This window comes from Nothoprocta perdicaria, unplaced genomic scaffold (genome assembly GCF_003342845.1).
Source record: "Nothoprocta perdicaria isolate Ctin4 unplaced genomic scaffold, notPer1 scaffold_34, whole genome shotgun sequence".
Classification (NCBI taxonomy): domain Eukaryota; kingdom Metazoa; phylum Chordata; class Aves; order Tinamiformes; family Tinamidae; genus Nothoprocta; species Nothoprocta perdicaria.
The window spans coordinates 5,055,941-5,080,511 of NW_020455577.1; the positions used below are offsets into that span (position 1 = coordinate 5,055,941).

A 24,571-nucleotide genomic window follows, 5' to 3' on the forward strand; every position below is an offset into this window, starting at 1 on the left:
GTCATTCTCACTGTCAAGAAAATTTTCCATAAGTCCTTGTGGAACTTTTGATGCTTCTAGTTGTGGCCATTTCCTCTAGTCCTGTTGCTGGCCACCACTGAAAAGAGGCTGGTCCCATCCTCCTCACTGCCTCCCTTGAGGTGTTTCTAGACACTGATCAGGTCCCCCCTCAGCCTTCTCTTCTTCAGGAGAACAGGGACAGCTCTCTCAGCCTTTGCTCATAGGGCAGATGTTCCAGGTCCTTGATCATCTTTGTGGCCCTATGCTGGACTCTCTCCAGCAGCTCCACATCCCTCTTGTACTGGGGAGCCCAGAACTGGACACAGTCTCCAAATGTGGCCTCACCAGACTAGAGGGGAATGATCACCTCCCTCAACCTGCTGGAAATGCTCGTAATGCACCCCAGGGTCCCATTGGCCTTCTTGGCCACAAGAGCACCCTGCTGCCTCATGGTCAATTTGTTGTCCACCATACTTCAGAGTCCACTCATAAAAGGTCTGCACATAAAGTATGTTCCAAAAATGTTTCAGTCATGTTTAAAAAAATAGCAACCATAATATCTTCAATATTCCTGAGTCAGAATATGCCTATATGGCTAATTGGAAAGGGACATTCAAGACTCTGCTATGTAAATTAACTCAGTTTCTTTTGATCTTCTGGGATTTTGCAGGCAGATGTTTGGAGGCTTTTGATTTTAATAGCATTTCTCAGTATATCATTTTGATTTGGGCTTTAAATTAAACTGACATTAAGATATCATCTTTGGCACTTCACTGGATATGATCATATTTCTTAAGTGAAAGGTAAACTTTCAAAGTAATCTGTTTGGTATATATTAAATATATTAATGATATATATTAAAGCTGATGAGCTGAGAACTGATGACTAAGAGGAGATCTAAATTTTTGGAAAATTTCCTTTTTCCTCCTTCTATTCCTCCGAGTTACTGTAATATTATTTCCTTTTCTTTTTTTTTTGTTCCTAATGCAGTCTATAGACAATCCTCATTGGAGTCTCTTTATCTGGTATCATTCTTAATATGTGTCTCTGTTATTGTACTTAGGGTCCTCAAGGAAAGCCTGGTCTTCCTGGCCTTTCTGGTTCTGATGGACCTCCTGTAAGTAACCAAATACTTTTTCGTTGAATGTCTAAATATTCTTAACAAAGAACACATAATTGTAGATTCCGATACTACAAAGAGAAATGGAGAATAAAAACATCAGTAGTCCTAGTTTGGAAGAGCATCATTAAATCCACATAAAACTTCTGTGTTGTTTAGGCTATTAAAACTTTGAGAGCTATGGCTTTGAAGCAGCTGCTGAGAATGGCTTTGGGCTTTTAAAAAGGTCATTCAGGATAATAAAATGCATAAGAAACATCTGCAATGATTAGCAAATAACCTGACTGGCATACAGAGGGTGAGATACTGCCTCATTGTAGTCCTGCTATATCACTGTGGAAGAGAAAATCATCTGTAAGAAAGGAGCAGAAAGAAAAGCTGTCTGTGGTCACCACAGGATAGTCTAGTTCTTTCTCTGCTTCCTGACCAAAGCAGAATATCACATGCTTCCCTGTCTGCAATAAGACAGATTTAAGCCAAAATTTATAATCCCTCAGTTGCAAAGAAGCTTCTGAGGCTACGCTCACTCATGTGAACAGAGGATGCAGCCACCTGAGTAGCATTGCTTACAGGTCAGGCATTAAGCTTACAAAGGGAATCAGTGCTGTTAATCACATGCATTCACAAAAGTTTCCTTGCATTAAAATTATCATGTTTTTATACCATAAAGAACCATCAGATAGTCAGAGTGTCTTCTCCTACCATCTGTCCTTCCCATGCCATTTTCTCTTACATTTTTGCTTCTGCAGATTAAATCTGTGTTTCCTATACTAACAGAAGCACTCAGGACTTTCTGCAGGAGTTCTGCTAGGATAAGAACTACAGGACTTACAAGAGGGCAATTTTTGCATGGACAAATATATTGCAAATACAAAATTTTACCCAGGACTGTCACAATCTCTCCTTTTAGAAACACATGTGACAGTCTAGCTGAAAACATATGGTAGCCTATATTAAGTAGTCTTAAATCCTTGTCCATATTTCTGCATGCTGAGCACTATTAATGTTCTAAGAGATATTCATGTGTGTGAATATACCTGATATACATCCCTACTCTATGTTATCTCCTTAATGCACAAGTAGGTTTAGCTAGAGACAGCACAAGTAGGTTTAGCTAGGGGCAACAGATTCAGCTAAGTCTGTTTGAATTGATATGACCTACTTAAAACTATAGAATTACAGTGCTGATGAATGGCAATGAACTGTGTCTACCTAATTTCGGTGAGATTTGTGTCTGGTCCCATAATATCCATATGAAGATCATGTAAAAGCTCATGGATATTTTTTTCAGCAGATACAAAAAATCCTGTATACTATTTCATTTCACTGCTATGTGAATAAATGTCTCTTTGAAGGAGAGACATTATTAAAAGTGGTTTATTATAGTAAAATTAATGGTGCTGTAAGGGACACAGATGTGCTCTTTAACTGCAGCATTTTTTGAGTCATTTAATGTTATAGAGATCTCTAATACTGGGTGGGGATTTAAAATCTTGTGTGCAAAAAAAAGCATGTTCTAGGAGATTAGAATTAAACCACCGACATATGTGCACTTCAGAATCACAGACTGAGAACATTTTAGTGTGTCAGTGACACCAAAGCACGAGTATTTTTAGTAACAGGCTACTATGTTATGTAGCTTATATTAAATTATGTGGGAATACATGACTGAAAAAAACTAGAGATTTACTAGATTCCTATAATAGGACTGATCAACATAGGCAGAAAAAGAATTACAGACTTATAGCTCGTTATGGAAAGGAAAATCTTTCCTCAAAAAAAAAACCTTTTTATTTTAGAGTTGCAGTAGAGAAAAAGGGATGTTTGATGTCATGAAATTCAAGTATTAAAATAACTGTATTGTTATATGAAATATAATTTCCCAAAGTGAACATTTTCCAAACCAAATACATTTCTTTTGAATTAGGGTCACCCAGGCAAAGAAGGTCAGTCTGGAGAGAAAGGTGCACTGGTGAGTTTCAAACCTTTTTATATACTTACATGGCCTTCAAGAAAACTTGAAGTTTTCAGTTCTATGATGCATTTGTTCCTAAAGGACTATTTAGAAAGATAATAGAAAACCCGGTATGGGGCGGGGGGGAACAACCAAAAAAAACCCCCTACATTGTATAAAAATTAGACATCTGTAAAATCATCAGCAAGTGGTAACTTATAGCCTCCAGATACCAGTGTCTATTGATGAAGCAACATAAACCTTTTAATTTCACTTTTGAAATCACACTTTTTAAAAGACAATGATTTTATTATTAGCATTATTTTGTTCTTTGCTTTTGACTTGTGCCATCCTTGTAATGAGCATACAGTTTTTCTCCAGGAAAGACACCACTGAAATGTGTACTGAATTCATTTTACATTTCCAAATGACCATTGTTTTATGTTATTTATGTTGTGAATAGCTGTTTCCCCAAAATACAAACAAGTTTTTAAATCTATAAATAGTTCCAAAGTGAGGTTGCAGGATGTTTTGTATCTTTGGAGCTTTTGTTAGTGGCAGACAGCCTGAAAAGTTTATCAACCTAGTGTTATTTTGATGTCTACTGTATTACATTGAAAGAGCAAGGAATAGTCTCAGAAGAGAACTGCTTCTTAAGCAACTACTATACAAACAAAGATTCTTTAATCCAATATATTTTAGGGGCCTCCAGGTCCTCAGGGTCCAATTGGCTATCCAGGTCCTCGTGGTGTGAAGGTAAGATTTACTCATTGAATTCTTTCCCTTAGCCTACCCCCTTTTTGATTCTGTACAGTGGCTAATCCTTTTTATGCTTTTATTTAGGGAGCTGATGGTGTCCGTGGTCTCAAAGGCTCCAAAGGTGAAAAGGTAAACCTAAATGTGACTGCATTGACTTCCTTTCTGTTTCTGCATTCCTTATTTCAGTGCCACCTCTTCTGTGTTCCTCATTGCAGTCTGTTTTCTTCCATAGTGATGAGGTACTCCTAAGAATAAATCAATTACCTCCATGGTTATCAGCACTGATACAAGTAGTATGAGTGAATGTAAAATATTAATTTGTCAGATTGCTTTTGGATTCCTTTTGGATTCCTTTTAGTACAAGTGTAAATAACTGTTCCCTAAGGTCTTTCGAACTGGAGAATTAAGAATTAGACATCCCTTTCCTCTTAATAGATATTACACTGGATGCTGAAAAGCTGGTTTCTTCAGAGAGATTTATGGTAGCAAGAGGCTTTTGTTTTGTTTTATATATGATTTTGATAGTGCTGTAAGGTAGATTTTATATTTCTCATGTACTTAAAATTTCCAATAACTTTATAAGTTCCAGCTATTTGTGAGCCAGATCTCCTTCTTTACCTTATTGATGCACAGCCCCAATTAGATGCATAAAAATTCATAAAAAATGAATAAAGTTTTTACTTTCCCCTGAGGCGATTATTCCTCTGCATAGGGCAAAACCTCCTGGCAGAGCAGACGCCAACTGCTGCAATCTGTACTGGCTTCTAGTGGTCTGCAGTGACTGAAATAGCAGCCGGCGTTGCCCTGAATTCCCCCTTTCTTTAGCTCCCAGACTGAGACAGATTAGACACCCTCACTCACACCACCTGATCACACAGTTTTCACTCAGCCTTACTGCTCTCCCAGAGCTTTAAAGGTCTGTTACACAGAGGTCTTTTTTATCAAAATCATTCAGATACTATTATGCTGGGGAAGGCGTTTTAAGACGTTATAAATAAATAAACTTAGCACTCAGGAAACCTCTGTATCTCTGAAATGGTTCCAGGGATGTCAGAGAAGATCTATCTCTATACTGCCTGGTAAATGTGAATAGAAGTCTTCAGATATTTTACTTTTTGTTGACAGCAGAAGAGGAAATAGAGCAGTCAGCTTTCTTCCAGCATGGAATAAAGCCAGCTTTTTGTAGGTCTCAGTAGCTGTAACCTCACTGGGAAAGGTGAGAAGGGTTTCGGTTCGTTTGGAACCGTTTGGTCGGTGGCTGGCACATGGTTGGCCCTTGCTGATATGCTGCAGGTGTTCTCATAAAATTGTTACGATCCATGGACATAGCTGAACAGCTTTTACAGCTAAAGCTTTTTCATGTGTTCTTCACTCTACATTTTCACCATTCTAAATTTCAAGAAATGTCACCCTGGAATTTTAATTTATGCAATACAAGATGCCCCTATAAACCTTATTTCTACCATCTACAAAGCACAGGAAACCTACATGTGAAGGTTTGTTTTTTTTTTCTTTTAGGTTTTACATCCTCAATATTACTTCAGTGTATAAGAAACAAACAGCATCCCAGTAAAACATTTCCTTACCTACTCATTCCTCACAAGGAGAACTTTGCTATCAGTATATAACTCAGCAATAGTTAAAGTGTGCCATCCATAACCTTTTGTGATCTGGACATCAGAGCTATAATTGCCTGATAGGTGAGACTGAGGAAGCAAAAGGTGAAGCAAGAGGCAAAAATTAGTTGTGCTGGAGCAAGTCCCAAACAACTCTGTTTCCTCTGGAGATTTCTCTTTGTATTAGTGAACAAATTGATCTAGGAGTAAATACAGCTTGAAAAAGTCCTGTCTGCTCCTGCTGCAGTATGGAGAGCTTCTAAAAGGACTAAATTAACTGCAAGTACTTGCTAGGCAGTAAATAACTAGTTCTCCCTAAAAACCCCAGAAATATGCACCTGTTTTGCCACACTAATATTTGTGCAGTTTTTCTTTTATGAGGATAAAACTGGCATTGCCAGCCAATTTTTTTGTTCTTTTTGTGATATTATGAAGACATGAGTCTGCATGAATAATTCATTAAAAGGAAAGTTGTCATTGAAAATAAAAAAAAAAAATTATTTGCCAAGATTTTTTTGAATTAATTGGATTGATGGCCTTATTGAAATGGAAGATAACACAAAGAATTCAAGACCTTATAAACTTAAAAAATAAACCCTTAAAAATTATCTCTCTTTAAACAAATTTTAAATAACTTTAAACAGCTTTTATTAGGAACTTTCCAGCTAAGCAATCATTTTATGAAGTGCACTGATATGCTTTCTGTAATGTAGTAATTGCTCTACTAAATTACTCTGATGTGTCAAGTTCTCATTTTAACTTTGCAAATTATTTTAATCTATAATGGATGAATTATTACTATTGGTAGCACTGAAGCTATCTATTGTTTTTTTATTCTCTGCAGAAAAAAGAAATCTCGTATAGTAAAAGTCATCATATATGCATTTCTGTTTTCTTTAGGGTGAAGATGGTTTCCCAGGATTTAAAGGTGACATGGGCCTTAAAGGTGACCGGGTAAGCATTTACTGACAATCCATATGTTCTCAAAAAGAATAACTGTTATTTTCTTGAAATGGTCATTTCAGTGAATGAATAAATATAAGCCAAAAATAATATAATTGTGAGTAGCTGTAAATATTTTTGTTTCCTGAGTATGCAGATTTCAGCCAGTGAGAGGGATCCTGTAAATCAGAAATTCCCTGGTATAAAAAGAAAGATGATGCCAGTCTTGGATTTCCTGCTCAATAAGCTTTTTTTCCTAGAGAGCATCTTTATCAAGATTCCAAGATGTCCAGTATTAGCCTGAGGAAAATTAATTTAACCAGAATAAAGGTGGTTTTCATTCCAACATTATGATCTTGCAACTTTCTACCAAAAAGTCTTTTGTTTAGCTGAAAGGAAGAGTGATGACTTCTTTCTAGAAGAGGGTGCAAGTGGTAGACAGCTTCTTACAAGAGCCTGTTGGCCTATTATCTATTACCTCTGTACCTATGTCACTGTCATATCGGATTCAAATATTCTTATATGGACCCTCAGAATGCCCTTCACAGGGAAAGAATAATTAAGGATAGCTTCCAAACCCAGGAAAGGAAACTGAGCTCTAGAACCTATTAAAAATATGTATGTATATATATGGCTTACTTATGTGCATTTGAATTGATTAAACTGTATTATTTTCCTTATCTTCATTTATTTCTCCTATAAATTTCCTTTGAATTAATTGTACATTGACTCGCTATTAGATGCACACAGTCAATTGTTCCATGTTTACATGATGTTGTATCTCAGGGAGAAGTTGGCCCGCCAGGTCCACGGGGAGAAGATGGCCCAGAAGGTCCAAAAGGTCGAGCAGGTCCATCTGGGGACCCGGGAGCCGCTGGTCCAGCTGGGGAAAAGGTCAGAGACCAACATGAATGCAGCTGGGGAAAAGCCAGAGACCAACATGAATGCACCATATAGATGGAGCCCACACTCTTCATCACAACAAAACAAGCCTACAAATCTTGAAGTTGTCCTTTTAGCTGCCTAACACTGTTTTTTATGAGACACTACTACAGCAAACCACTAGAGTTCATATTTAAATAGAAATTGGCAATGATTACTTTGTAAGTATACAAGAAGTCATTCAGCACTGTAAAGCAGCTAAATCCCAATCCCAAATTGCATACTATGCACACTCGCTGAGAAAAATATGATGCAAAGTATATAGTTGGGCACTAAGAGGGATGAAGATAGTGCTGGAGAGTGTGTTAATATTCAGAGTCAAATTATGGCAAATAGTGACATAAACGTAGCTTAGAACAGAAAAAAAGTATCCTGAATAAAAACCCAAAATGGGATTGGCAAAACCAAAGTGACTATTGAAAAGGAAGATTGATTAAAATAATGGGGCACAAAATAAAGAGGAGAACAAGTAGAGAGCTTGGTAGAATCTTCATTTCAATAAAAAACCCTTGAGATGACCTGAAATGATACTATGGGGAGAAAAAGACTGTCACTGCATCATATCATGAGAAAAGAAAGTTAATTTCAGCTGTGACATTTTGATTAACTTTGAAATAATGATAAAGTAAAACAAAAATGAAGATTCAGATGTATCTGTACTGTGTTTCAAAAAAAGTGAGCCAACGAGGTTGAAAATGTTTCCTTCTAAAGTTTTTGAGTAGCTATGCTTTTTAATGCTGGTTATGTCTTGAAAATAATAGGCACATTATTTCATTCCTAGGAGGGGGCAATGTCAATGTTGATCAAACTGTTTCTCCTATTTTCTCTTCTGCAAATACCAAGGCAGCCATGCTTTTGATAAATCTCTGCGTATCAAACAGTGAGCAGAATAAGATTTACCATATTTTCAAACAGTTCAGGAATCTTCAAAATAAAGCTACTGTTTTAAATGCTTATTCATGATCTATGAAAAGCAAAGCAGCCATTGTGCAGTTAGAAGAATTGTTTCTCAGTAAAGCCTAGTAACATCCTGATACATTAGAGGATATAAATAGTTTAGTGACCACTTCCATAAACAGCAATCTATGCAAACAAAAAGACAGAGATATTGGCTTTGTGGAACTCATTCATTGGGTTGGGAATTTTTTTTTTTGATTTTGAGAACTACTTCTCTGCTTTTTAATAGCTAAACAAAAAAATAGATTTCATTAAATATTGCTTTTCATAAAATATTCTAAGTTGTGGAAAAATATTTTTCTATAGAATTTTGCTAAACAACTAAAGAATATGATAAAATATAATTTGAAGCTGTCATTTAATTACAGGGAAAACTTGGTGTGCCAGGGTTGCCAGGATATCCAGGAAGACAAGGTCCAAAGGTAAATAATCTTGTTTTTGTGATACTACAGAAAATAATCACAATGGCAGATATTCTTTTATTTGCGTGTCTGGAGGATCAGAGGGTTAAACTATGGGCCATTCTTCATATTTCCTTTCTTGTCAATCACGTCCCCACTGTTTTCGCTTTTCCTCACGACACTGCCTCCAAACCTTTGCCATGAGGAGCACGCATCTTGGCCACAAAATGGATGCTGATACAGATGGGAGTTTTCCAAGTTTTTCAATCCATCAAAAGGAATCTTTTAATGCTTCTTCCATTAGCTGCAAAAGACTTGTATTTATTTGTAGCGTATTTTCTTTTACTTTGTCAGGTAGCGCCTTTGCTTCCACTTAGACAAACTTGTGACCTTGCCCTTACTTGATTCATAGGCCTACATCTGTTCTTTCACAGTCCTTTGTGCTTTGTTTGCAATAGAGAATATGTAGCTATTTCCTGGTTTGTGTAAAAGCTCAAACATTTCCATTTTTAGAATGGAAGAATGCATTTTGAAAACCATCTTCTAAATATAGCTTTCTGAAAAGGGCGTGACAAATTAATAAAAAAAAAAAAAAAAAATCAAAGAACTCCCTAAGACTAATAGGAAAGAAAAAAAAATAGAAATACGACCGTTCCTCAGACATTTCCCAGATTAGATAAGGCCATTAGGGAGACTCTGGATCTTCAGACTGTCTCAAAGGTGAGTCATCTAGGAAAATACTGCAAAGAAGAATCTCCTACGCCTTCTATATAACTGAAAAATGACCTTGCAGTGAAATCCTAAACTTTGCTAATTTTGGAATCTATCTTCATTTTCAAACTTGATTTTTTGGCATAAATAGAACTTCCTGCCTAGCTAAGCAAGGTGAAAAAAAAATCTAAAGAAAATATTCATGAAGAATATTCACCTTGAGGAACATCTTTCGCCATTTACCATGTAATCCAAATGTCTGTAATTTCAGTCTCTCTTTTGTCTCCTCTCATCTCAGAACTCTCTTTTGAGACGTTTAAGATCAAAGAGGTTTTATATTATTCAGTTCTAAGGGGGAAAAAATGAGGTAATAGTTCAAATAAAAGTTGACTGATTCTTCAGCATACAATTGATCAAGAATTTTATTATATTAAATTTTCATCAAATTAAAATTGAAAATAGTTCTGAAGCTGTATTCATTGCTTGCCTTTCTAATCTGTCATTCTATCTTTCACAAAAGAGTAATGGCAGCTATAGTACCTCGAGTTATTTCAAGGCTTTTTACTGAAATTTATCCACAAATAACACAAGAGAGTAAGAAAAAGAAAACATCCAAAAATATGCTAGCTGTCTGGCTGTGTAAAGGGAATGAGAAGTTCTCTTCAAGAATTGTTGAGAAGGTTCAGGATGATGCCTGATAATTTGCGGCCCCCGCCCCTGCCCATCCCTTCCCCAAAGAGTTTTCTTGGGCTTCACAGAACAGATTTAAATAAATTTTATTAATACTTTAAGGTATAACTGATGAAGAACTGAAAACAAAAACAAAACTGATACTTTTTCTGTCCCCAATGGGTATCAGTCAAGTTTTCATTTGAATCCTCGTCAATTAAGTTGTACTCTCCCCAGGTCAGGCCAGCTAATGGGTAATTGAAATGACTTGTGCTAAGTAATATTATTAAAAGGAAAAGGTAATATTATTAAAAGAAAAAGGTAATATTATTAAAAAGAAAACATAAGTAAGAAAAAGATGAAAAGTAAACAAGGAACAAGATAGTGATTGTTATTTCAATGAAGGCAACAGGAGATTCCATCCTAAGTTTTTGTTACTTGCATTTTAGAAATTGTTTATTAATATCTTAGTGGCCTAATAGCAAGAGCTAGAACTATAGATGCATTATCACAGCAGGCACTCTGTGCAGAATGGCCAGTTGTTTTACTAGCTGGTCAAATGAAACAATGTTTTGATTTTCATCGTCAGTAATTTAAAAGAATATTTTATAAAATCCATCACCGAAGTCCCTTGGGACAAATTAACATATTGGCAGCTTACACGTCTGCTCTCCTCCTGTAGTTGTACAGCCAAAGTAAAAAAGAAAATAGTATATTCAGAGTAGAATGAGTATCACTCACTCTGAGGGAGAAAAAAGAGAAGCAGGAATTGTTCCTGGCATCACTTTCTATATAGAAAATCAAAGTAGATAATCTCATAAATTCTGGTCACTAGAAGACAAGCATGTAAGCGTATTACAGTGAGTAAAGCACATGAAATGGGACCACTCTTCTGATAGGGCAGTACTTTACAGTTACTTTGCACAGAATTATTTTTAAAAAGGAATATTATTCTGTGAGCTACACAGTAGACCCATGTTTGTTCCTATTAGCTAAATACAATTAGAGCTATTTCTATTAGGCTGTTAATGATCTCTTTCCTACTGTTAAAAAATGTTGCATAGTTAGTAACTACTTCATTATCTAAGATGATGATAAATAATGTCTATTTTATATGTTGATGTTTTTTGCATTGCATTCAGGACTTGAGGCACTATGGTAAGTTATTTTACAGATATTCATCAGAGTTGTCACACTTACAAATTAGATGTTATGTGCAGTATACATCATTTTGGAGGTGTGCTTCATGTAAATTCAGTGTTGACTATACTACAGATTTGTTATTGATATTTTCTGGTAATTGCCTTTTTTTTTTTTTTCTTTATTTATTTATTTCTAGGGCTCTACTGGTTTCCCAGGATTTCCAGGTGCCAATGGAGAGAAAGGTGCAAGGGTATGATAATTCATGTTTGCATGAGGCTTAATTAACTGTGTGGAACTCAGTGCTACAAAGAAGTCACTGAAATCCAAGGATACAAGCTATAATCAAAGGAAAAATTTAAAAAAAAAAAAAAAAAAAAAAAAGAAGACTTTTCCTGGTTAGGATGAACTCCTACAGTTATATAAAATACAGAAACACAAATTTCCATTCTTGCAGGCATTAACCCAAGTATGCAGGAATTCAGGTACTTTCTCACAGGGTATCTTATCCTGTAATTTCATGTATGAAAAAGCAAAAAGCATTCACATTTGATGAAGCTTCTTATTTTACTGTGTAACTGACTGAGCTGGCAAGGACTAGTTTTCTGCATCTCCTGAGTTATCATCCTACAGTTTAACCTAAAGGGAACTCAACTTTTATTTTATAATTATCCTGATTTACCACAAGGATTTTTATAGCATTGGCTTTGAATATGCAAATATACCAAGACACATGCTATTATTATAAGGCAGTGCAAAATGACAGCTTTTTCTGCTGTATTTATTTGAATCAGATGAGAGAAAATGTTATGCATATTTGTCAAACCACAGAAATGATACAGGTTAGAAAGAAGGTCACTGTCATACTGTGTTGAAAGCTCACTTACATACAGCTGTTTATGTTGTTAGAAAGCTGATGAAATCATCAAAAATGAAAAGATGAGCCAGAATTCATAGATCATTGCAGCTCAATGTGGCATTAAGTCAAACTGAGGAAATGTATATCATTATTGCACTGAAGAAGCCATTTTAGTTTGCAGCATGAAAGCAGAAGCAGAAATTGATATTTTTTAAGATGCAACAAAAGAAAACTAATTGCATTTGCAGTTGCTTACATATAGTTTAGATTATTCTTGTATTATTTTAGCTGCAGCAAAATATGTTATTATGGACTACCACAAGGAATCAAAGCTAATGTTCAGGGGAAAATGAGCTATCACTGCTAATTATAATATCAGATTAAAAATAAAAACAAAAAACGATAACATATCGAGGCAAATAATGAAAATTTAAAGTGTATTGATCATTATCAGGCCTTCAAATAACTTTCGATTCAGCTAGGGTGACTAATTATATAATTTATGTCATCCAACTGCATGTGTGTTTAATTATTATGCTCAGCATCAGTGCAACAAGATTAACTGCCTTTTTTCATCTTAGTCTGATGCATTTCTTATTTTTAACATTGCCTAAAAGCATCTCATCATATGCTATACTACCTGCTGCACGCACTGGTATTAGGAAAGATAATCATTGCTCCTGAACAGCTTGTAAGCTGAGTAACGTGATAAGGAATAATATATTATTTTATTTTGATAAATGGATAAAATTGGTAACAAAAAGAGAACAAAAAAAAAAATCACAGGAAACATCAGAAATGTGCATTTAATTGTCTTTTAAATAAAAGCAACCCTTATAGACATCTCTGATTAAAGACATCTCTGCCAGTGTTGCTGTCGTGTTCACCGCAGAAATTAGCAAACATCAGTCAGCAAGTTTCTGTTATCTGAAGAATACACTCCTGAATTTTAAACTTCCTTGCATTAGAATGCAGGACTATACTAGACTAAATCCAGGCCTGAAGAATGTGCAAAAAATCTGTGGTGTGTGTTTAGGAGATATTGCAGCAAAAAAATAAGGGTTAGAATTTTGGCAGCCTCTGAGTCTCTGTGGCACAACGAGCACAGATGTATTCTGCTTGTTCTGTGGCATCTTCACTATTTTAAGGTGGTTTGAAATGTCTTGTTCCCTGACTTGGAGGCAAATTTTGTGCATTTACCTAAAAGTCTGAAGACTCGGGAACATAATTTTATCAAGGGCCATGTTTCTGTAAACTAAAATGCAAAGCAGCCACTTAAATATATAAAAAATATTTAAACATAAGGGAGCTTTGTTGTGTTCTGACTTCACTAGCAAAATGTTGTCTCACAAAGCTGCTAAGATAAGTTGTATGGACTTTTCTTTACAGGGATTACATGGCAAACCAGGCCCACGAGGACAACGAGGACCAACAGTATGTGATTTTCTTTGCTGCTTAGAAGCATTTCTATATTAATTACCTCTACTATCGTATAAAAAAATTGTAATGACTTAAATTTGTTGTAGCATCTGTCAGCTGCATCTGTTTGTTACATTGACAGGGTCCAAGAGGCTCAAGAGGCCCCAGAGGTCCCACCGGCAAGCCAGGTCTGAAGGTAGTTGTCACATACACTATACAGACTGTTGCTATTTGTTTGTTTTTAAAGAAAACAGAGGTTTCATCTTTGAATATATTGTCTTTCCTCCTAGGGTACTGCAGGCAATGATGGTCCTCCTGGCCCACCAGGTGAAAGGGTATGGCTAAGAGAGCTATATTTGTACATGCTGTTGTTCTCCACCACTGAGGGTTATGGTTTAGGGGATGGAGGGTTGGTTTATTTTTTCTCCCGCTTGCGTATTTGCCTCTCTTCAACTAGAGTAACCAGAACTGACAAAACCTCAATACTAAGGATGTTGCTTTCCATAAAATTAGGTATGAGTGACCCAAAATAGTCTGAAACCTGCTGTTTCCATCTGTAGCTCTATTTTGTACAAGTAGGGCCTGTGCACTTAAGAATGCCCCATTTACTAACTGCTTACTGCTGGTTTGGGGGGAATGTACAAATAATTCAGCCATCTCCAGGAGCTTCTTTGTTGAAACAGCAGTTTTTTAAATTCAGATCAGCTAAGAATTCCCTTCAACCTCTTTTCTGCATGCTTGAGAAATCCTATTGTGCTTGCTGAAATGAAATTTTCTGCTCACAGTTATATTGCCAATCAATACACAAATCCAATATACAGTCAACTCATTACACAGCAGCATATAGAAAAACAATATTAATAAACCAGGTTTATAATAGCAGCACATGAAATCCCATTCAAATCCTTAAGTAGACACACTCTCTGCCTAGGCTTCTTTGTGAAGCTTTAGATCAAACTTCTCTTTCTTAGCCTGTTTTCATGTAAACTCCTACATTTTTTCGTATACACAATCTGTAAATTCATGCCCTCATATCTAAGAGGAAGGATAAATGCCACATTTTCTGCTTACTGAAAGTATGCCTATTCTGTTGACTTAAAGCCCTTAAAGGATGTACAACATATAATTAACAGCAAGTGCACTGTAAACAAAAGATGACCAAAGACCTTTCATGTTCATCTTTTTAATTCTTTCATTCCTGAAGTAGAATATTACTTATGTGTCCATCAGAATGGTTAGTGGAGCAGGACAGTACTTCTTGGAGTAGGAAAGAGGTGGAGGGGTCTGAAATCAATGAGTGGATTAAGGCACTCCTGGAGAAATGGATTAAAGCAAGAGATGAAGTGTCAGAGAACCACATCTCGTGCCACTCGTGCAGTGTTAGTGCAAAGAGTCCACTTGCTTTCCAAAATCAGCCAAAAATTATAACTCATTTCTCTTCAGTTTAGACAATTTCAGGTACCTGACATGTAAATATTAAAAAATCTGCCTTGTGTGACTACTGTTACAATGAAATTGAATAACAAAGTCAAAAGTATAGACATAAAATACTAACATAGCTGTTAGTATTTTAGAGCTTTTTGTCTCCCCATGTAATCCATCAACCCACTAGCTTGAAATCTCTAAGTCATATTAAGAATTTTAAAAAGTGCAAATCTTCTTTCATTAAAAATTTTAAGATATGAAGATCAAAGTAAAACAGAAATTTATGGGAAAGAAAGTGCCTGTAGCAGAAAAACTTCGGATTCTGCTCTTATAACCCAGGTTCTGAAACAGACTAATTTCTTTTGTATATTTTAGAGTAGCTAAGTCAATCTTAATAGTTTTCATGTATAAGACTCCTCATTTTGAGGGGCGAATGTTTTATGTTTCCCATTATACCCAGAAATGAGGAAAGGTCATTTGCTCACAGACACCACAAAAAAGAAAGCAAACAAGCAAAAAAAATGGAGCCTTTTTGCAAGTTGTGGTGGCTTCAAAAATAATCTGGATGGAACAAGTATGTGACACCTTTCTGGGGAGATGAAACAAAAATGATTCCCCTGGGCTGGAAACAAGGACTCCTCTCCCTCCACTGTGGCACACAGTGCCTCTGCGAGAGGCAGCCGCGCTCGGGCCCTGAGCCAGGCTCCAGTGAATGAGGCTTTTGGACCTGACACAGTCAGGGCTTTATCAGAGGAGCAAAAAAGGTAGCACGACTTGGGGCATGTGGCCTCCCGCTTCAGGGCTTTGCTTTAAACTTCAAAACAGTATTTCTGACATATTTTGTCAGCTGATGTCTTAGTAAAACCACACATCGTGTGCCAACTGCAGCAGGATAAGTCTTTCACTGTGTGACTTGGGTACAGGGCTTTGCTGTGGGACCACATAGACTAAAGTGAGATTTCTCAGGTTGCTCTTCTTTGACCTAGCACACTAAAAAATTAAACAGGACAAATTCTTTCAGCAATTTGACACTGGATTCCATTCATCGTATCGGCAACAAATTTTGACAGCTGGTCTTCATTTCTTTTAATAAAAACTTCAGAAGTGATTGTGTAAGCTACTAATTTGTAAATACGTATGTGCAAATATATATACATATGTGTACAGGTGTATGTATATACATTTACATATACACCATCTGCCAACTTACATGATCATCTCTAAATAGAAAAAAAAAATCTAAAAAAAATGCTACCTGAAAGTTTTATCTGTGCACATAGATATATAGATACGTGCACACTTGTGTAACTATATAAATAGAAATTTTATGTATCACAATTTCTTCAGCTGCCTCGATTGTTTTTCATGAAAGAAAGAATATTGTTCTTGTTTCTGTTAACTCTGGAAAGCTTTCTGTATTTGGAAGCAGTTTCTGCTGTTTTCAAAATGGCTTGAAATATTATCAAGTGTAAGAACTGCCAAGGATGGGTGTCAGAATCAAAGTCAAAGAAGACCAACAGACTATGAATTAATTCCCATGCTTTTTGCAATGTACAAAACAATGTTTTTTGTTCCCACATAACTCCTGCTTTATGATGCACAATTTCAGGATTCAGAAACAAAAAATAATCAATACAAGTAGATTTTCTTTAACTACATTCCTATATAGGCAATATTGCTTTCAGGAAATTCACTCAATCTCTCTCTGTTTGACTAATATTTAGGGCAATATAGAGCAGGCTTTATGCATGTAGCCAGCTATTATCTACAGTGTTCATATATTTTCCTACTGAAGCAAACTTTTCAGTCCAGTTTCATGGTGGCTAGAGTAAAACTTTATTTTTTTGGTTGCTTTTAATACTAGGGACCACAAGGGCCTCAGGGACCGGTTGGATTCCCTGGACCAAAAGGACCTCCAGTAAGTATCTTTCTAAATAAATATGTGCAAAGCAAGAATGTTTTTTTTTCATACAGTGTTTCTAAGGTTAATATTTGAAGGTTTATTTAAGTATCATTTTGTGTATAGATTACAAATAGACAAATTTCCTCTAAGTTTATGGAGCTTTAAGGTTATGACAAGAACTCACTTGGATATTCAAAACAGTAGCTGAGCTATGCAACTGGCAAAGCTTATATGACTGATGTTCAACATCATATACTGAACTGGAAGCCACTTAATGCCAAAGTTCAGGTGACAGGCTTAGTGTAAGCAAGATATTCTGCCCTCTGTTTAATGTTTATTTCCTTTAAACATGTGAATCTTTAACAAAAATGCAGAGGAAGAAGACATTCATTAGTAATACAAATGCACAGTAGAAGTAGCACATTTGAAATTACCCTTTAAAGAGTATACTACCTTTTATATATTAAATAAATGTATTTTAGGACAGATAGTGAAATACTTATTTTTCCTTTGAATAAAAAAAAAATCAGATGGTGATACATATCACGTATGTGTGATTAACAGAACTGTGCTTATTTGGAGATTGTTGCAGCTTGTCATCACGTGTTTCCAAGTATTTCTTAGTTCATAAATGAATATATATAAAAACAACTTTGGATGGATAGGCCTATTGTACTTATTAATTCAAGACTTTTGTAGTTCTAGATCCAGCTTTGAGCTTTATTTGAGGAATGACAGAAAACATTCCTCCCAAAATTTATGATTGTGTACAAGAAAACCAGACATCACACCAATGTAAATTGAAAAAAATATATTTCTATTAGATTTCCTAGTTAGGTTTTAAGACATTTACTGAGGTTGCAAATTCTATTATTTTTTCACTCTGATTAAATTTCCCTTGAATACACTGTACAGAGTGGACAAGCAAAATCTTTAGAAGAACTGGTATATTAAGACATCAAAAGAAATTCATGTTTTGTGATGACCTTGTTGGAAAGAAAACTATAGGAATTACTAAGCTAGGAGTACTAAGTTTTTCTTTTGTTTTGTTTTAAAACTACTTCCAGTGCAAGCGTGGTGAAAAAATCAGAGTTGGCATCTTTCAGCAACTTAGAAATACAGCATAATGTGTGCGCAATGGCTAGTGACACCAGGAGGGAAGTAAGGCAAGCAGTAAGATGTAGAGAGCAATACTCAGTGTACAAGTATACACACAATTCCTGTGAGCTTCAGTGTGCTTTTTACAGCAAATGCGGTTTTTTTACCCAAGTATTTGCTATTTTTATTTTCTGTATCAAACCAAGAATCGTTCCGCAAACCGTTAATGCACGTCAGGAAGAAACAAAGCAAATTAAATGTTAAAACTACATGTAACTAATAAAAGAGCAGTTAAGCTGTGCTGAAGACTGTCCTGAAAAAAATGAAGAGATTAGAAGATTCTTATTGCCAGTAGGACACTTTCTTTTTTCACATCTGAGAATGGCTGGGAAATGCTCTGATTTCTTTATTTTCCAATTTCAGGGCCCACCTGGGAAAGATGGCCTGCCTGGACACCCAGGACAGCGGGGAGAGACTGTAAGTAAATGAACTCTACTGTGCTAGTCTTGTAAACCTACTGAAGTCATAAGCTTGTGACCAAACCTAAAGAAAGAGAGACACCTCATTTGAAAAGGGGATGAGGCTGGAACTGAGAGATAACGTGACTGTGGCTTTCCTATGACTTAGTAGCTTAGGCTTGGAAAAGGTTAATTTTGTTTCTGTGCTATAAGGATGAGACTATTCTTGACTATGCCCTGTTGTGGTAATGTTAGTGGGAGCTTAAGCGGGCAATAAAAGTAAGAAAACTTAATACTCAGGAATCAACTTTAGTAAAGGTTTGTAAGGCAAATACTATATGGTTCTTTTCTCGCTGGATGTCATGTAACAGAGCATGATAAAATATATTAATAATGCTCAGCTGCTATGCAACTTAAAAGCCAACACCTTTAGAAGGTAGGTTTAGGAATGATTCAGTCAGCCAAAGCAAAGTTAAATTTTGAAACTGTAATCCTAAAAATCACAATGAATAAACTCTGGCAGCATAATAATAATTAAAAAAAAGACAATAAATATGTAACATTATTTTAATCCAATCATTATTTTTTAAATTGCCTTTGTAGTGCCAAACCTTATTAATATTTCACTGAAATCAGACAAAGTTCTTGCTTAGTTCTTCAGAGCTAGAGAAAGCCAGAGATGAATTTAGAGAGAGAAATATAAGCATGTAGAGTATGTTTACGGCTCCACTTGGCTAGAAATCTGCTCAGTGTATCAAGTTGAAAGAATTTCTAATAAAAAAAAAAGAGATACCCTAAGGGTATAACATATATATAGTATATATATGTATGTATGTTATATATATATAAAAAAAAAAATATATATATATATATTTATATATATAAAAAAAAAACTGCCATGGGAGTTATAACAGAAATGACTAGTTTATTTTAATTGTATAAACAAGATGCAAAATACAATAAAGCTAGTGACTCTGCCTCTCTGTGATGTTTGGATCAGGTTCCTCTTGCTTTATTCACTACTTTGGTGCTCTGTATCTCATCTGGAGTTAGTAGGTTTGTACTTGTACTGATATCGAACTTGAATAATTCAAAAACAAAAACTACTCTTTAACATTATTTACTGTCCTATCTGTATGTGTAACCAGGCCAATTATTTTAAAAGTATTTCAATATGCTGTGCAAACACACACAGAGTCACACATTCTTCATGGATGTATTTTTTGTAGAAGACCATATTTTTCAAAATGAAAAGTATTTTTTACTCTTTTAATAGTGATTACAGTTGTGTTAACAAGTTAGAGGGCCTAAGTACCTAAGCATTCTACAGCTTGCCTATGGAATAATAATATATGTTGGGCCCTACTGAAGTAAATATTAGAGAAGAAAAGGCTATAATGTTTTCTCACAGTAAACCCTGGAAAAACTGCCAGTGTTTCCTGTAAATCCAGAGACAGGAACAATACTGTCATGATAAGTCATTTGCAGTGATGTCATCTGGCAGGAGACATCAACTGAGGACATAACTGAATTGTCTGATGCTATGCAGGAATTCAGTGTTTCATGTCTATGAAAGGCTAAAATAGAAATGTAGTAGCTATTTCATATGCTAGAATTAAGCAAGGACCTTGTTATTTCTTATTGAAATAAACTCAGTTTTGTTACATAATCTTTCACAGGTAATACTAGGGGGGGAAAAAGGGAGGGAGTCCTTGTGTTCTTACATACACATGAATGATAGACTACAACAGATTTTTTAATACTACACATTTTTGAAGAACCCATAGAGTATCCAGGTCATCTTGAGTATTTGCTGCTGAAATATCCTTTGCGTATTACTTCTTTTAAAAATTTAAATTAGTAGCTAAGATGGTGATATTGGAAAAGTGCAGAGTAGTAAGGCCACCGTTAGCATCAAGAGTTATTGAATATACAGTGAAGAATTCATATGTTCTGCAAACCTGGAAATAGAAGGTCTTCTCAGGGCACTTTCAGGAAATGAGTTATTTTCAGTATATATATATATATTCCTTTTTTTCTTTCCTTACAATCAACTTCAGAAGTAGCTTTGGCTGAGTAAGGGAAAGGACAGGTGAACAATTCTATTTGTACCAGTTCTGGTATTGAGCCTGCAGAGCAAAGGGGTTCTTTGGTCTATGTAATGTAGATCATTTTAGAGATCTGAGAGGGAGACTGCACAGCTATAGCAAAACTGAACTGCTATAAAATCTGGCTGGAGGAAGGTATAAACCAGATCTGACGGAACAGGGTTAATACCAGTGAGACTGTGTCCTGAAGAATGCTGAATAGGGCTCGGCATCTGTAACAAATATGGGCTACATGACACCTTGGTCCTTACTTGGGTGAGCAGAGGAATAGGCCAGTATAGAACGTATGGGACAGTATGTGGGACCTTGGATGTCATATAGCACTAAATGCTCTCTCCCATCTTCATGCAGCAACACACTTCTCATGTAAAGACATAATTTAACATGTTTCCAAGAAGTGACCAGCCTAAAAAGCAAGGCTATCATTCAGCTTATTGGCAAATTCTGGACAAAGTCTGGGGAGCTTGATTAGAATATGCAAATTCTATAAAATTTCCCAGTTTTTTGGAAAACTATCCCCAAAACATTTGCTGCCTATTCTTTGCTTCTTATTTTTTCATGCTGCTCTCTTTGCCATCTCTATATAACATTCATCTTTTCTGAATCTCTATTTCCTTCTGTTTTCTTTCTTCCTAATATTTAATTATCTTTAATGCCTCTCCAACTTAACCCACCATCTGTGTGTTTCCTTAAAGAAAATATTTCATTTGGCTTTGATTCGTAATATGTGTGTATGTATATATATACATATACACATTTACATATATATATGTAAAATGTATTTTCAGCTGTCTTTTAGCTACATCACTCAAGCAATCCGGCTAATCACATTCACCTAGAGAGGTCTGTAAAAGTAACTGGTAGTTTCACTGTAGTGCAGTCTTAGACTGACCAGAAATGATAGAGCTAAGAAAGATTAATGTATATTTAGGTACATACAAGAAAGAAAGTATATTACATTTTTATTTCATGGTGAAAAGGAAGTTGTAACATAGAATTTCCCTTTTATCCATTTCAGTCAACACAGAGAGTAGTTCTGGTGTTCTGTATTTTCTCCTGAGTAACATAATTTATTATTGTTATTTCTCAGGGTTTCCAAGGAAAAACTGGTCCTCCTGGTCCTGGTGGGGTTGTTGGCCCTCAGGTACAGCATGTGATTTCCTGTCTAACTTTATAATACTAATATTTAATGGTTATGTTATAGCTACCTCATATGACAGTTTTAAGCTATATTAAAAAGAACATATTGATGGCTATGTCAACTTTGGAGGCATGAATATATGTATAACAATTTTAGAAAGATGTACTTTAGCAATCAATGATTCCACAAAATATAAAAATATTGGGGTTACTATTCCACTTTTTTTAATGTTATGTTTTCTTTATTTGATCATAAAGTTTATGGTTTGCAGAAGTCAAGAATGCAGAATGAGATCTCTAACAAGAATCAGTTTAGAAGGAACAATACATTATGTGGCTTTTTAGTCAGGGCCAAATTTAGGTCATTTTGGGGTTGTAGAGGAATTCACTATTTAATCTGATTTTACTTATTTGCAGTAAAATTATAGGATTAGGAATTTAAATTTCATGGGCTTTTTTTGAGTGATGCCAGTAGTGAAAACTTGCCGATAGTGAATCTGAAGAGATATCTTTCAACTCTCCTACCTTCATATTATTCATATTATTCAGAAAAACAGCAGTGTTTCAAGACTGGCAGAGACATGTCCACTGTCCTTTCCGTGGTGTCCTCTCATATGTGCAGAAGCAGGGTATTTCATTGCTTAAGGAGTAAGGTCAGGGTTTTGCTCTATGGAAGCAGTACAGCTGTGGCTGCAGGCAGGACGCAATGAAAGATTTATTCCATGGCATAAAGATATTTTGTAAGGCAGCTTTGCCTGGAGGGGAAGGTGAGGAATGTATGCTAACCAGTGAACATATTGTTCTGTAACAGACACTCAAAACAGCTGGATATTAAGATTCCTCCTCCCTCCTTCCCCCAGCAAAACCCATTAAATGCCTCAAGATGATGGAAGTTTTTCACTTTTGTGCTTAGGGTCCTACGGGTGAAACTGGCCCGATTGGGGAAAGAGGCCATCCCGGTCCTCCTGGCCCGCCAGGGGAACAAGGCCTCCCGGGTGCTGCAGGAAAAGAAGGTGCTAAGGTAGGATGTGGCTTCAAGGGAGAAACTGGGGGGAGCAGGTAAAATGATGACATTTCTATTTGTCTTAGAAAGTACAGAATAAAACTCTGATTGACACATTTAACTCAGTAAGATTTCAGAGACTGGAAGATTCGCATTTCAGAGCTGCTTCTGTCCTATTTGAAACAATGAGAATTCTCTTTGAAGCAATAATTACCATTTTTTCTAATTAAAAAAATGTGTTTCCTGTGGATATGCACAGTAGTTGCATCACTTATTTTGAATGTATATTGTAACTTTTTTTATGAATGTATCTTTCAAAACATACTATGTTTTCCTATGTTTTTCACTGTTTATATGCTATACCTAATATTGTATTTTGTCAAAGCTTCTTATAAATTTAAACATATTGATAAACTAGAGTAGTGAAGATAATAAAAGAATTGGTCAGTAAATAGGCAGGGGCATAATCTTTTCCTGTCAATAAATCTATGTCTGGTATTTGATTTTCACTACTCATTGCATTTTAAAAATTTCTGTTTAATTAATTTGTTTTTTCAAAGGGGGACCCAGGCCCTCAAGGTATTCCTGGGAAAGACGGACCAGCAGGTCTCCGTGGTTTCCCTGGGGAAAGAGGCCTTCCAGGAGCTCAGGTATGACATGAGCATCAGGGCAGCTGACACAGTGTTTAAAAGAACAGAGCAGAACAATGAATTTACACTTTTATTTCATGAAACTTTCTATTGTGCCTAAAAATGAATGCAATAAGAGAACACAGTCATTAGCAGCAACAGTATCTTGGCTATATAGCCAAGAAGGAATTTATTCAGTTGCTTGTTCTAGGATTTTTACATTCTTCCTGTTACATATGTTGGAAAAATGACTCTTGTTTTTTTATTATTTATTTATTTTTCCCTTTTTTTTTATTCCTTTTTAGGGTCCAGCTGGTCTGAAAGGGGGTGAAGGTCCACAAGGCCCACCTGGCCCTATTGTAAGTAAACACCATAATTTAATGGGCATATAAACAGTATGACATAGTAACCATTTTTATTCTTTATGTGCTGTGATATTCTGGCAAATATGTGTCATTAAAAGGGAATGGTATTTTTTCTACTAATCGCCACAGTAATGACCCTTTCATCTAAGGAGTGTTAAGGCTGTGCATATCTGAAGCTTGCTACCATCTGTTGATTTTAAATTGACTTGTTCACTGCTTGATACTTCCAGAAGTTAATTTTTGAAACAAAAGGAGTTTTTGGTAGTAGAAAATCTACAAACACTAGATATTGAATGTTGGACTTATGCTATGTTTCGACTCGTATAGTTGACCCAAATCGTGTCAAAGCTACTGCTGGGGTTTTGCATAGTCTGTGTTGCGATACCAGGAAGTTTTACATAAAATTTTTAAAAAAGGAAAAAAGTAAAGAAAGAAATAAAAAACCCTGCAAGTATTCTGCTCATTTGTAATTTCTATATAGTTGAGAAGTGTTGTACAGTCCATTCCATTCCATTGCTATTACATTTTTATTATTATTTATTTACAGTATGACACAAAATATGCGGGGGAAATCCCAATAGAATTCAGTTCCCAGAATCTTAAGTCTGGACAACAGACTTAAAATAGATAAATAAATAAATAAATAAATAAATCCTATTTCAAAGTGCTTTCAAAGTAAATACTGTAGCAGCAGACATACTATATCCTCTTTTTTTTCTCTATTAGCTCCACTTTAAAATTGCTTTCAATGTAATTTAGATCCTGCAGGAATGAGGAAAAATTGTAGAGTAACTTTAGGAAAGGATGATGAGCACTGAAGGGAGAAAAAAAAGTAAGACTCTTGTTTCACAAAAGAAGTAATATACTTCTGTAAAGAGCTGATGCAATAAGCAAATACTCAAAAACTATATAAAGCTTCATTAAAATTACCCATTGTTCTGAAGGCTTTATCT

At 35.5% G+C, this 24,571-nt stretch overlaps 1 protein-coding gene across 3 annotated transcripts in view; it reads left to right on the forward strand.

Annotated features, from left to right (window-relative positions):
• The window catches only part of COL11A1 (collagen type XI alpha 1 chain), a 130,491-nt gene that overhangs the window by 66,374 nt on the left and 39,546 nt on the right, over nt 1-24,571 (forward strand). For all 3 annotated transcript variants that reach the window (XM_026043864.1, XM_026043866.1, XM_026043865.1), the window contains 17 exons: nt 1,064-1,117; nt 3,048-3,092; nt 3,777-3,830; nt 3,918-3,962; nt 6,350-6,403; nt 7,178-7,285; nt 8,659-8,712; nt 11,411-11,464; nt 13,460-13,504; nt 13,632-13,685; nt 13,780-13,824; nt 16,779-16,832; nt 18,339-18,392; nt 21,572-21,625; nt 22,535-22,642; nt 23,185-23,274; nt 23,559-23,612. In XM_026043864.1, coding sequence (XP_025899649.1) covers nt 1,064-1,117; nt 3,048-3,092; nt 3,777-3,830; nt 3,918-3,962; nt 6,350-6,403; nt 7,178-7,285; nt 8,659-8,712; nt 11,411-11,464; nt 13,460-13,504; nt 13,632-13,685; nt 13,780-13,824; nt 16,779-16,832; nt 18,339-18,392; nt 21,572-21,625; nt 22,535-22,642; nt 23,185-23,274; nt 23,559-23,612 — 1,026 coding nt within the window. The remainder of the gene's footprint in view (nt 1-1,063; nt 1,118-3,047; nt 3,093-3,776; nt 3,831-3,917; nt 3,963-6,349; nt 6,404-7,177; nt 7,286-8,658; nt 8,713-11,410; nt 11,465-13,459; nt 13,505-13,631; nt 13,686-13,779; nt 13,825-16,778; nt 16,833-18,338; nt 18,393-21,571; nt 21,626-22,534; nt 22,643-23,184; nt 23,275-23,558; nt 23,613-24,571) is intronic.